Genomic DNA, 13,092 nt, shown 5'->3' with positions numbered 1-13,092 from the left:
TGTCACTTGGAACCAGCCCAGACCAGTCTCAACCAGTTCATACAAGTTGGGTCTCGTCCAAGCCAGTTGGAACCAGCCCAACCCAGGTTGGAACCAATCGAGGCCGGTTTGAACCGGTCGAGGCCGGTTTGTGTCGGTCCAAGCTGGTTGGAACCTGTTGAGAATGGTTGGAACTGGTCCAAGCTGGTTTGAACAAGTCTAGGATGGTTTGAACTGGTCCAAACAGGGTGGAACCGATACAGGCTGGTTTGAACCAGCCGAGGCCGGTTGGTGCCGGTCCAAGCCAGTTTGAATCTGCAAGGGTGTACCAAATACAGACCCATCCATCGGGTTTGGCTCTGCTGGTGGCACCTCCCCCCTTAGGTTTCCCTCTGAGGTGGCATCTATTCTCCTACTTTCCTCAGTGGTGAAGAGGGTCATTAAAAGATGCCTGCAATCTTGCCACGTGGGCAGATGGGTTACCATGATTGAGGCCATTAGGTCCTGCATAGCTTGAGGCTTTTCAGAAAAAGGCAGGGTATGGGTTTTCCAGTTTAGCAGGTCAGTAGTAGTGAATGGCACATATTGCATGGTAACAGGCCTAGACCGGTACAAACCTGCCTAGACTGGTTCACACTGGCCTAGACTGATTCCAACCGGCTTGGACCTGTTTCAACCAACATGGCCTGGTTTAAACCAGCCTAGACCTGTTCCAACCAGTCTGGGCCAGTTCCAACCAGTCTGGGCCAGTTGGAACCTGCCTGAACATTTTCCACCCTCTACCACGAGGATGGCGTGCATCTTTCCAATGCGGGAAACGATGTTTGGTTGGCTGACAGATCTGCGGGTATTAGGGATTGGTTGCAGGTCTGAGGGTATTGGCGGCGAGCTTTGCTCGAGTGGCGGTTAGGCATTTATATGGGTATTGTTATGTAGGTGTATGGGGGGGAGGAGCGCCATCACCTCCCCCGGATATTGAAGGGTAGTCCGACAAAGGATTCTGGGGGGCATGGTCCCATCTGAAGCCTATGGAGGCCAGGGCCCAAGGCACGCCCCTGAGCAGTGACCCTGGGGGAGTGCCTAGTTGATGTGCATCAGCAGGGCTCCCCCTGCTGGTGTTAACCCTTCCGGATTTTCAAGGAAACAGGCTGAAGTCGGATAGTCGGATAGGACCAATGCCTAAGTCAATACCACTCATCACCTGTAACCAATAAAGTTGTGGCCAATTTTAGCCCATTAACCTTAAAATAACGGTGTAATGGGTTTTTGAGAGGGGAAACCCCAATACCAAACCTACCTTCTTCTTCCACAGGCATAAGACTTTCTCTTATATTGACTACGTGCTAATTAAAGAAGGGAATGAAATCAGTGTTAGAAAGGCAAAGACTATGGGAATATGGATTTCAGACCATGCTCCGCTATTTGTGGAGCTGGGACTGGAAGAGGATGGAAAAAGTAGGAGATGGCAGTACAATAACCTAATAATGGCAAAAGAGATCGACAGGAAATATATTAGAAAACAAATAGGTTGGTATTTTAAAGAAAACAATGGTTCAGCCGAGATCCCGGTAGTATGGGACGCTTTCAAAGCTGTTATAAGAGGACATTGTATACTGAAAGAGATTGCGATTAAGAAGGATTGGTACTCGGGGAGACAGGAAAAAATTAAAGAGATTGAAATCTTGCAACAACAGCAAGAGGTTAAATTTCTAAGGAGGAGACAGGAGCAGTTAAGAAAGTTAAAACAGGAATTGGAAGAGCTGGATATAGTTGCGGTGTGGAAGAGAGATAATATAATAAAAAATGGTTTTCAGGGAACCTCAGTAGGATCATATAAGAGACTGGCAAACTATTTAAAGAAAAGAAGGGATAAACAGAGGGTGAAGGCCATTAAGACCAGAAGGAAAATACTTACACAAAGCTCTAGAGAAACAAGGAAATAATTTGCAGAATTCTACAAATCTTTATATAAAGAAGAAAATAAAAATATAAATAGAGAAAGTTTAGGGTTTAAAATTGAAAAAAGTGATAGATTAAGACTGAAAGAGGAAATTTCTCTGGAAGAAATAGAGAATGTAGTTAAATCATTTAATAGTAAGAAATCCCCAGGATTAGATGGAATTGCGGCAAACTTTTATAAAGAAACAATTGATATCCTGGGCTCAGAACTGAAAAAAGTATTTAATAATATCTTAGAAGGGGGGGAAAGCCCCAGACACTTGGAAACTAGCAGAAATAGTAGTGGTTGAAAAACCACAAAAGGACCCTACAGAGGTGGGGTCATACAGATCAAATAGCCTATTACATCAAGACTATAAGATATTTACAAAGATCCTGGCAAGGCGACTGGAAAAGGTACTACCAAAAATAATTAAGGAAGATCAATATGGATTTGTTAAGGGAAGATACATAGGCCATCCTATAAGAAATGTGTTTTAATAAATACATTTAATAAATACATTTTTTTATTTTTTATTTTGTTTTATTTTTTTTGTTGTTTTAATAAATACATTTTTTTTATTTTTTTTTTAATAAATACATTTATTAACAAACAGGGTAAAAGGAAAATTGGTGGTCTTAAAATTGAATGTGTATAAGGCCTTCGACACAATTAGACATAAGTTCTTATGGAATATTATGCAGGAGGTAGGATTAGGAGAGAACTCTGTGGAAGCAATCTCGGAATTGTATAGAGAAGGGAAGGCTGTGGTCAGAGTGAATGAGGGGGTTTCAGATCAATTCACTATACAAAGAGGAGTTAAACAAGGATGTTCACTCTCACCACTACTATTTGTATTGCGTATGGAGTACTTGGCAGACAGAATACAAAACTCAGTAAGGATAAAAGGATCTAAGAAAGGAAAGGAAGAAATGAAGTTAAACATGTATGCAGATGATATCCTATTATTATTTACAATAATACACCCTTAGAGGGTTAAGAGAATTTATGATAATCCTGAAGGACTTTAAAGAGGAGTCGGGATTGGGAGTAAATTTGGAGAAGTCTGAAATTTTATTTTGGGACGCAAATAAAGAGGAGAAGAAGGAAATTGCAAAAATGACAAAGATGGATATCAATAGGAAATTTGTTAAATACTTTGGGGTAAATTTTATTGAAAATATTGCTAGGATTCCAGATGTAAATTGCAAAGAAGCGTGGAGAAAGATCAAGAAGTATATAAAATCATGAAGAAAAAAAAAGAATTAATCTATTCTAGGTAGGGTTAGAACAGTTAAAATGTTTTTGGTACCAAAATTATTATATTTATTTCAAGTAATTACACTAGCCATTAGGAAAATATGGTTCAAAACATGGAATAAGGTATTTAAAAATTGGATTTTTGTTTTTTTATATATATAATTTTTATTGATTTTAACATATAAATTATAAAATATTTAAAAATTGGATTTTTGGAAGTTAAAGAGTTAGAACCCCAGACATAGTAAATTATTCATCTCAAGAAGAGATGGGATGGGCAATACCGAACTTAGAATTTTACTATGAAACATTCCAATTGAAAAATCGAATAGATATTGGATATAAGGAAGGGATTAAATGGATAAGGCTGGAGAATGAAATAAATGAATAGGAAGAGAAGGGCTATTTAATAGAGATATTAACATGGCTTTTAAGAAGACAATAGGACCAAGGAAAACTGTGTTAGGAATCTGGAAGAACTGGAATACGAAATGGATGCCAACATACGCAAGGTGGATGCCATTAAAATATATGCAGGAGGGTCAAAGGGAACCTGGTTGATGAAAGAAATTAGAAGATCAGGGATTTTATAAATTAAAAGATATGTTTGATAAAGAGGGGGATTTAATTACAAAAAAAGTTTTTTTAGAAAATATAGGAAAACAATATTGGCTGAAAGTGCAAGGACTTTATGATTTAATAAAAATGGAAAGAGCAGAGGAAACAACGAGGACAGAAATGAAAATAGATATGGTGCTGAAGAAAAGACAAATGACGGAGAAAGGGATAGCAGGGATGTTATATAAACTGATGATAAACGACAAAGAAAGAATGATAAGGATAATTCAGATTAAATGGGAGCAGGAAGGTATGATCCATCCAAACACAGCCCAAGAACCGATGAAGAATCTAAACAATATTAAAATAGAAAAGTATAAAGAATTAATATAAAGTATAAAGTATAAAGGAACATTTAAATAATTTTTTGAAGTATGAATGGCTAAATTCAAATCAGTACCTGGGGAAAAGGTGCTTCTTCAGTATGTTGATGACTTGATGGTGGCTTGTGATGAGTATCAGACCTGTAAGGAGGCCACAGAGGAATTGTTGCACCTATTATTGGAGGCTGGATATTAGGTATCCCTCAAAAAGGCCCAAATTTGCCAAAAGACTGTGAGATATTTGGGATTTGACATTTCCCATCAACAAAGGGCATTGAGGCCTGAATGGAAGGAAGCTATTTGCATTATTAAAGAACCCACTAACCGCAGACAGCCCCACGGATTCCTGGGAGCAGCAGGCTTCTGCCGCACCTGGATCCCAGATTTCAGTAACCTTGCCCGGCCCCTTTATGAAAGCACTAAGGGGAAAGAGAATGCTCATTTTGAGTGACACACCGAGCAGAGGGAGGTCTTCAATGCGTTGAAATCCAAGCTAATGCAGGCCCCAGCCCTAGGACTGCCAAACCCAAATAAGCCCTTTCAGTTGTATGTACATGAACAAAGGGGGGTGGCAGCAAGAGTCCTGACCCAAAGGATGGGCAGCTGGAAGCAACCCGTGGCCTATTTGTCTGAACTATTGACTCAGTAGCTAAAGGATGGCCCCCTTGCCTACGAGCAGCAGCCACCACGGCTCTATTAGTCAAGAAGGCATTCAAATTCACGTTTGGACAGGAAATATATGTGAATGTGCCACTTGCGGTCTTAACTCTTATGGAATACAAAGAGAGATACTGGATTTCCAATGATCGCATGGCTAAATATCAAGGACTCTTGTGTGAAAACCCACAGGTGCACCTGCAAGTTGTAAATACCCTGAACCCTGCCACTCTATTGCCCCTCCCCGAGGCAGATGACTATGAGCCGCATGACTGCCTCCAAGTAATGAATGAGGTGTACTCCAGTTGCCCTGACCGGAAGGATGAGCCTCTGAAGAACCCTGATGTGGAATATTTCATGGATGGGAGCAGCTTCATCTGGGAAGGGAAAAGGAAGGCAGGATATGCAATAGTGACCCTAGAAGAAATAGTAGAGGTCAAACACTTACCTGTAGGGACCTCAGCACAGAAAGAGGAGTTGTTGATATCCTTGGTCTCCTTGAACCCCTGGAGTTCCTTGATCATGATGAAGTTGATGTTAACTCTGATGTGAATCTTGACCTTGAGGAGACCAATGACAAAAGAAAATGTTTCTGTAGAGCATGCTAAGCAGATGTTTCAAATATATGGCAAAAATGCCACCCTTTATTATGAACACCCTAGAAAGGTAGCTGACATGTCCCTCATCCCAGGACTAATCAGGGACCCTGACATTGTCTTGGCAGGCCTGCTGTATAATCAAAGTGGCCTTTTCGTGACACCTCCTTCTGAAATGAATGTTACCTCCTACTGATATTTCCGGTTCTCCAGAACCACCCAGGGCTTGTGCTTTTGTTGTTATGCCTCTGGATCATGGAACGCCAAATGGAAAGATTGGCCACATGTCCAGCACCACCAACATAAAGGTTGGCTGGGAAATTACACACAGTGCACTGATAAGTTTTGGTTGTGGGGTTCCTTCAACGCCTCTTACCAAAGCAACACCACATCCTCAGATCTGTATCCATACTTTCCCCAATATACCGTCAACTTCACTGGACAGGGATCCATCTGTTGGTTCTTGTATAATGGACTAGCCACTAATTACCATCCTGGTAATTATCAGTGTGTGGGAATAGGTGCCTTTACTTTCCCTGTGACTGTGGAGGCTTTTCCTCCTCTACCGTCTCTTAGAAACAGAAAGAGGAGAGAAGTCCAAGGGGAACAGTGCAGTGATGAGATTTTCCTGGACCGGTCTGTGGGTGCTGCTGGTGGAGGCTTTGTTAGCATCCTCACCATCGGCATACATCTGGGAGTTGTGGCTGAACAAAATTGTGAAGCACTATTTGCCCTGACATGCAGGTTGGAGAAAACCATCAATGCCACTACACATATCCTCCGACAGTTGCAGTCTGAGATTGAGAATTTGAACCAGATAGCAGCAGCTAATAGACTTGCTCTCGACTGTCTCCTCGCCAAATCAGGAGGTTTTTGTAAAATAGTCCCGGAAGGCAAATGCCGAGTGAAGTTTCATGACCTCAACAACACTATTGAGGATGAGTTGCAAAAATTACAGGCTCTTATAAATGATAACCAACCCAGTTAGAATCCTTGGGAATGGATGTGGTCTTGGGTCCCAGGAGTAGGGTGGTTACATAGCCTTTTGACCGCCATTGCAGTAGGAGGATTGGTCTTCCTAATACTTCTTTGCATCACCCCTTGCTGCATATCTCTAGTCAGAGGAATGGTGGCCGGAAGCATTAAGAATCTCACCGAAACCCACATCATGGCCATATACCGAGCCCTGCTCCCTCTGCCAGAAGAAGAGCATGAGTACGCTCGACTAATTCGTGAAATGCCCCCTGAAGAGATCCCCTTGAGAGGCACTGTTGTCTATATGTTGTTCAACATGAGAGTCAAGCTGGAGAAACAACTGTGACTTGTTTCTAAGCTTGAAAGGGGGGAATGTGGCAAGGCCACCTGGAAGAGTTTTACCTTTATGTTTTATGTATAACCATGTATCCTAATAATGCTTAAATTGTTAAGGCTAGAAGTGGCTAAAATCTTAAGAATCAAGATTATATGCTTGCAACATATGCTTCTGGTTTCTTGTTGAATGATTTTTTAAAAATCTTAATGATTTCTTCATGAACTTTGTTCCAAAAGCTTTTTATCTCCTTACACCCCACCATATATGGTACATTATTCCTATCTCGGTGCTACATCTCCAGCACACATTGGTTTTTTGCTTATAGATTTTTGCCGATTCCTCGGGGCAGGGGTGAGGTACCATCGGTAGATCATTTTCATTAGATTATTGTATAACATGCTGTGAACTTGATGCCAAATTTTCACAGCTATTCCCATTGTTCTAACATTATGTTGCGGCCAAAATCCTGCGCTCACTTTATCGTAACGTCCTTTAGCATCTCATCCTTGAGTTCCCATTCCAAAAGTAGATCATACATCCTAGATAGGGTCTTTTTATTAGTTTGTACTAATTCCTTTTGTAATAATGACTTCTTTTCTCCAAAACCATTTTTCTTATCCTGATTAAATATATGCACTATTTGGTGATATTGAATCCAGCCGTTACAATACTGTTTAATTTCTTGATACGATTTGATTTTTAATTGGCCCTGTTCTACCTTTATTAATTGTTGGTAAGTCGCCCAATTTGTGTCCATGTTTGTCTTTTTTACCATTATCATCTCCACTCGGGATATCCACCAGGATATTTTGGGCTCTAAGAGTCTGTGGTACTTATCCCAGACCTTGTATAATGAAATTCTGACTATATGATTTAAAAAGTCCTTATGCACTGCCACTTTGTTGTGTGTTAGGTAGGCGTGCCATCCAAACCTCACATTCCAACCTTCTAAATCTAATATATCAGCCTTCTTCAAGAAGGTGGGGTTGTTTTAAATGGTTGTTAAATGTGTTATGTTTAGATTTTGTATTTGTGGGCTGGAGTGTTGTTTCAGGGCTTTTGTATTGTTTATTAGTGTGCATACATTAGTCTTGTGGCTATTTTTAGTAGGTATTTATTATTTTAATTTATATTATGTTCTGATATTTTTATTATGAATTTTGTGCCGTGATTATTCTTATTATGTATTTTGTGCTTCGTATACTCGGTGTTGTGGACCACCCTGAGATTCAAATCAATAAAATCAACAATCAAAAACAACATCAACAAGAAACAAAACAACAACAAAAAGGTTTCCTACCACTGTGTACGGAGGGTCGTGAGGGCAGCACCACTCCTCTTGGTCGATCCTGATGGCGGTGATGTTCCTGGCGCTGGTCCAGACTGGATCCTGCGGAGAGCAGAAGATGGTATCTCTGCAGCACAACTCTGGTGTCCGCGTTGCCTTGGCCTGGCGCTACTCCGGATGTTCTGTCAGGAGGAGAAAGGGGCTCGTTGAGAAACGTCCCATCCAAACAGCCGACCAGATGTCCCAATAGCCCACTAGATGCCTCACCTGGCATGCAGCTCAGGAAGTCCTGTGGGTAAGGTTCCCTGTGAACGCAGTGGAGCATCCTCCTCAAAAAGCGCTGGACCCTTCCTTCTTCCTGATGTCTATAGGCCCGCTGCATGATGTTCCGGCAGCTCCTCCCTGTCTGCCTGAGCCCTTCTTCGTCGTGCTGCTGCATCTCTTCCAGCCCTGAGTGGAAAGGGAGAAAGGTTGAGCAAGGTGAAGATGCACAGGAAAAGAGCCATCCATCAACAATATGAAAACAGCCATCAGGTGTGTTTGTGTGTGTGAGAGAGCAGTGAAGTCACATTCCATTCCTCTTTGCATGTTCATCTTGTGGCACCTCTGTCTGAACATACATCTGGGAATTTGCCTTCCCCTGAAGACCTTTCTCAGCAGAAGCAGCCCTCCCTGACCTCCGTACGTCTCACTCACATGTGTCATAGGATGCCATGTCTTGATTATGGATGAAACCGGCATCCTGGAAAGCCAGATGACCTAGAGAGACAGAGAGGGCAAGAAAAGGGACATCATCTCGGTGCAAAGCAAGCAGAGACAGAGGCAGCTTGGAAGGAAGACAGGTATGCTCTGCTGCATCTAGAGGCCTCCACCCTCGCGAAGCACTCAGAGCAAGATCTGGGCACAGATGGAGGCCTACCTAGCAGGTGACCTGGGGACATGGCCAGCCTCCCTGCCATCATTACCAAGACATTTCTGTCCATCCCTACCAGGGAAGGACGTTGCTTGACTTACCCAGAAGCAGAGCTGCCATCCTGGAGACTGCTGGCATCCTGTTTGCAGACAGCTTCGTACATAACAAGGCAGCACTCCGAAGGATGTCCTTGCTGAAGGTCTTGCTCTGTGGGCAAAGACAAAGGAGAAGTGGCATCAGAGAGGCTTGAGAGCATGGCAGAAGAGCCTTGCACTCCCAAAGACATCCCTGGGCAAAGCTGCCAATGAAGCAGAGGGACCTTACCAGATGCTTGGCAGCCTGGTGGAGAGCAAAGTGGAGGCTAAATTTGTTGGGATGAGCCCACCACTTGACTTCTGGGGCTAGATGGGAAAGAGCCCTCCTTGCGGCCTGCAACACAAGAAGAGAAGAGGGTTACAAATTGCAGTACATAGTCTTGGAAGCTCCTGAGAACAATCCCTCCCTCCTACTGCATAATTCCACCTCTTTGGCCCTTACCTTGGCCACCTCATCCTCGTCTTCGAGGCGAATGAGGACGACAACCAGTTCGTTAATGGCTTCTTCTTCTGTTGATGTTATGGGAAGCCTTTGGTCTCTCACCCAGCCTCGAAGCAGCCCCAGATGTTGGATGGCTGATGCCCGGACGGAGTCTTCCTCCTGTAGGCAGAAAACATCAGAGACTGTGTTTCTCATCAGAGCAGTTTCCTTTCTCCTGCCCACTGGGGTGTTTTGAGGCTGCTCAGACCCCTGTCCTCCTCCTGGGGGAGACTGGGGGTGGGGTGACTCTCCTCCAAGAGAAGGTGCTCCAGAAGAACAGCCTCCTGAAGCCAGAACATCTCCGCTGCATGCCAGTCTAAACCCCACCCTTCCTCTTCCAAAGCATTCCTTCTCCACCGTGTGTGATGTCATGTTTTCTCTCATACTCACATGGGCAACCAGACCGCAGTAAGTTGCCGCCAGCATCTTCAGCTCTTCCTCTCCCAGGTCCCCGGAGAGGTAGGCTCGGTGTACCAGCTCTATCAACTCTGGGAGGACATCGGCTTTTGCATAAAGGAGGGAATCCAGCAGCAAGAGCCGCAGAAGCGAAGGATCCTACACAAAAGAGAGAATCTTTTCAAAGGTCTGAAATGCCTCACGCCTTTTAGCACAGGCTCTTCAGTATTGTGCCAGCAAAAGAGTGCTGGGCCATGATTAGAATCGAGATCTGTACCACCCTCCCTCCCTCCCTCCCTCCCTCCCTCTGAGCATCACTTGCCATGTCAGAGTCCAGAAGCAGGGATATCCCTCTGATGCTGAGCTTCCGGACTTGCAGGTAGTCATGTTCCAGCCAGTTGAAGAGCTGCTCCAGTGTATCCTCACAGGGAAGCAGATGGCAGCTGAGCAGCTAAAGAGGCCCAAAGAGAAAGAAACTCTTCAGTGATGAGAGGCTGAGGCACATTCTCCTTTTACCCACCATTTGCAATTCTGCACAGAGCAAACCCACTGAAGTGAATGGATCAAAGTTTGTCATGTACATCATATCCAATGGGTCTACTCTGAGGAGCACTAAAACAGGCAACAGTCCTTAGGCTCAAAGTAGCCTTGACATAACCCACAGAATTTGGAAGGTAAAGGCAACTGCAAGGTCCAAATTCTGATGAAGGCTGGTTGGGGAACCAAGGACACAAAGGGAGCTAAAGAACACAAAGTCCAACACTCGACCGAAACCAAGCCAGGGCCTCCTTGCTGCACACATTTCCTCCTGCACCTCAGTCCCCCTCACCTCGATGTAGATAGCTGCCGCAACTTGTGGCATTCCGGCAAATGCCCGGTCCTCGAGAGCAGCGGTGATATTTTCCGCCATGGGAGGGATCCACCAGCGTCGCTTTCCGATAGCTCTGAAATGGAGAAGCAGATCTTGGTAAGGAAGGGAAAGACACCGCAGGAAGCAAACAGGGGCACAGTCCAACCCCGTGCCTTCAGCTCTGTTTGCCAGACCACTGGGGAAGGTTACCCTGTTCTTCCTCTTACCTCACCATGGCAGACAACCCCTGGCTGAAATTCTCCCGGCAGAAAAGTTGGTCGACGATGGCCGTCTCTACTTCCTCTCCAGTGGTGCCAAGAAGGAGGTGCAGAACTTCCTTAGCCCCTCTGGAACCAAAGCAAGGCCAGTTTTACCAGGAGGGTCATTGCCACACACTCAAATTCCTTCCCCATCCTTCCTCCCTAGCAGCCGCCTGAAGGAGAGCCTCCCTTGGAAAACCAAGCTGGACTGGAAACCCCCCGAGGTTGAAGGGGAAAGGACTCCATTGGTCCCTTTGCAACACACTACTCACCCGAGGAATTCCTGGTCGTAGTGGTAGTTCATAACCATCCCCAGGAGAGCGATCAGCAGCTGTGGGAAGTTCTGGCGCACAGCTGCCTTGTAGTCCTCCATCCTGAGGATGGCGTGCAACAGGCTGGTGAGATGTTGCTGGAAGAGAGAGAGGTGCAAGTCACTTTCCCTGCTTTTCTGCTGAATACGGGAACCCCTAGATATTACCCTGGGAAGAAGGAAGCCAGAAAGCAGGTGGTTGGTCCTTACCACTTGGGTGGCAGATTCCGCCAAGGGGCTTTGGTAAATCTGCTTGGCCATGACATGGATCAGTTGGTCTGGTTCGGCCGATGCTAAAACCTCCTTCCACACTCTCTCACAGTCTCTGTGAATGCAAAAACAAAAGCAATGGTCAGATTCAAGTCTTCTGCTTGCTGCCATGCTCCAGAGAGAGGAAATGGCAGCAAGGGCTTTCTGAGCAAGCCCTGCAGCTTGCCAACCTTCCCCTTAGCCCAGTCGAACCTGGAGGGCTCCATACCTGAAGAGAAACTGGAAGAGGTATTCCACCACTTTCACCAGGTGCTGGTGTGACAGGGTGGACAAAGCAACGACGGCCATGTCTCTGCCTTGCACTCTAGGCCCCTGGGCGATCTTATAGAAGGCCTCCAGCAGCACCTTCACCTGTCAGAGAAAAGGAGAGGGTTGCTTGGAAAGTACAAGGAAGTGGGGCTGTCCGCAGGCAGATCCCTCCATCCCTCATTGAAAGAGGGACCCTTGACCTGTGCCACCACAGCCATCTTCCTTCCATGGTACCACTCAGGGTCCTTGGGAGTATTGGACCCAGGTAGCTCCAGGGCGCCAGTTCCCCTATCCATTGTGGGCCAAGAGAAGAAGCTTGCCAGTCTGCTCCCAGAAGGAGGAGAATTCCCCATTCCCTGAACCCATGTTTCTCAGGACCCTTGGCTGAGATTCTTGTCCTGACATTGCCAGGCCCCTTTCAACTAACATGTGTCCTGGCCACCCAATGGCATGAAGTTGCCTCCCCTACACCAAAGCGGAGAATCTTCTTCTCTCCTACCTTTGCAGACACCTTACCTCCACTTTTGTGCCGCCAAACTGCTTGATGAATTCTTGCAGTAAGTGGGAGATATCCAGTGGGTTGAAGCTGCTCTCGACAACTAGGTCTCTGGCCAGGAAGCACATGGCCTCCAAGAGCTGCTCCGCAGGGAGAAAGGCGCCAAAGACCTGAAAGCGAGAGAGGAAGGTCAGAGATGCCCACAGGGCAGGGCTGGGGAGCAGAAAGCCCAGGTGCTGCCTCTGCGGAACCCAGAACATGTGGCTTGAGAGACAGCGACTTACGCTGGCAAGATGGTAACAATTATTCACGAACAATTCAGGAACCGGTCCTCCAGTGGATTTGAGGACCTTCTCAGCTCTGGTGATAAGTATTTGGTTGCTTAACGTTCCTGCCAGTGTCTCTGCAAAGGAAAGCCAAAGGGTTAGTTTGGGTCTTCCTCACCCCAACCCATGCTGGGATGCATTCTTCCAGTCTTACCTTCGTTGCGCTGCAGAATGGGCAGAAGATGGCAGAGGGCCTCTGCTGCCCGCTGCCCGCACTCCGGGTCCGGATCCAGTGCGCACAGAGAGGAAATAGCCACCAGCTGGCCAAGGGAGGATGCAGGAAGCGCTTCCGATGGCTGAGAAGAAACCCAGAGAAGGGACTGATAAGAGAAGCAACCCATCACCATTTTTCCTATAACATTTTTATTAAATCTTCCAAACATTCCAAAACATTTAGCATCCTATACAGAAAAAACCCATTTCTTTTTGACTTCCCACCCCTCTTTTCTTGATGTTTGCTTTTTACTTCTTTTA

General features: G+C 45.3%; 1 protein-coding gene across 3 annotated transcripts in view; it reads right to left on the bottom strand.

Moving 5' to 3' along the window:
• The window catches only part of LOC310769424 (uncharacterized protein), a 291,952-nt gene extending 280,225 nt beyond the window's left edge, over nucleotides 1–11,727 (bottom strand). The window contains exons 1-10 of one of the 3 annotated variants that reach the window (XM_083628772.1): nucleotides 11,488–11,727; nucleotides 11,240–11,376; nucleotides 10,935–11,054; nucleotides 10,687–10,801; nucleotides 10,180–10,308; nucleotides 9,852–10,016; nucleotides 9,423–9,581; nucleotides 9,210–9,314; nucleotides 8,987–9,092; nucleotides 8,369–8,731 (exon numbers count right to left, since the gene is read on the bottom strand). In XM_083628772.1, coding sequence (XP_083484898.1) covers nucleotides 8,661–8,731; nucleotides 8,987–9,092; nucleotides 9,210–9,314; nucleotides 9,423–9,581; nucleotides 9,852–10,016; nucleotides 10,180–10,308; nucleotides 10,687–10,801; nucleotides 10,935–11,054; nucleotides 11,240–11,376; nucleotides 11,488–11,658 — 1,278 coding nt within the window. In that variant the 5' untranslated portion in view covers nucleotides 11,659–11,727 and the 3' untranslated portion in view covers nucleotides 8,369–8,660. The other 2 variants (XM_083628773.1, XM_083628771.1) reach the window with 2 other exon arrangements.
• Nucleotides 11,728–13,092: the final 1,365 nt, after the last annotated feature.

The sequence above is a fragment of the Podarcis filfolensis genome, assembly GCF_964270895.1.
Source record: "Podarcis filfolensis genome assembly, chromosome: 8".
In the NCBI taxonomy this organism is placed as follows: Eukaryota; Metazoa; Chordata; class Lepidosauria; order Squamata; family Lacertidae; genus Podarcis; species Podarcis filfolensis.
The sequence above is the reverse complement of the archived record's forward strand: the minus strand, read 5'-3'. Positions and strand labels throughout refer to the sequence as shown.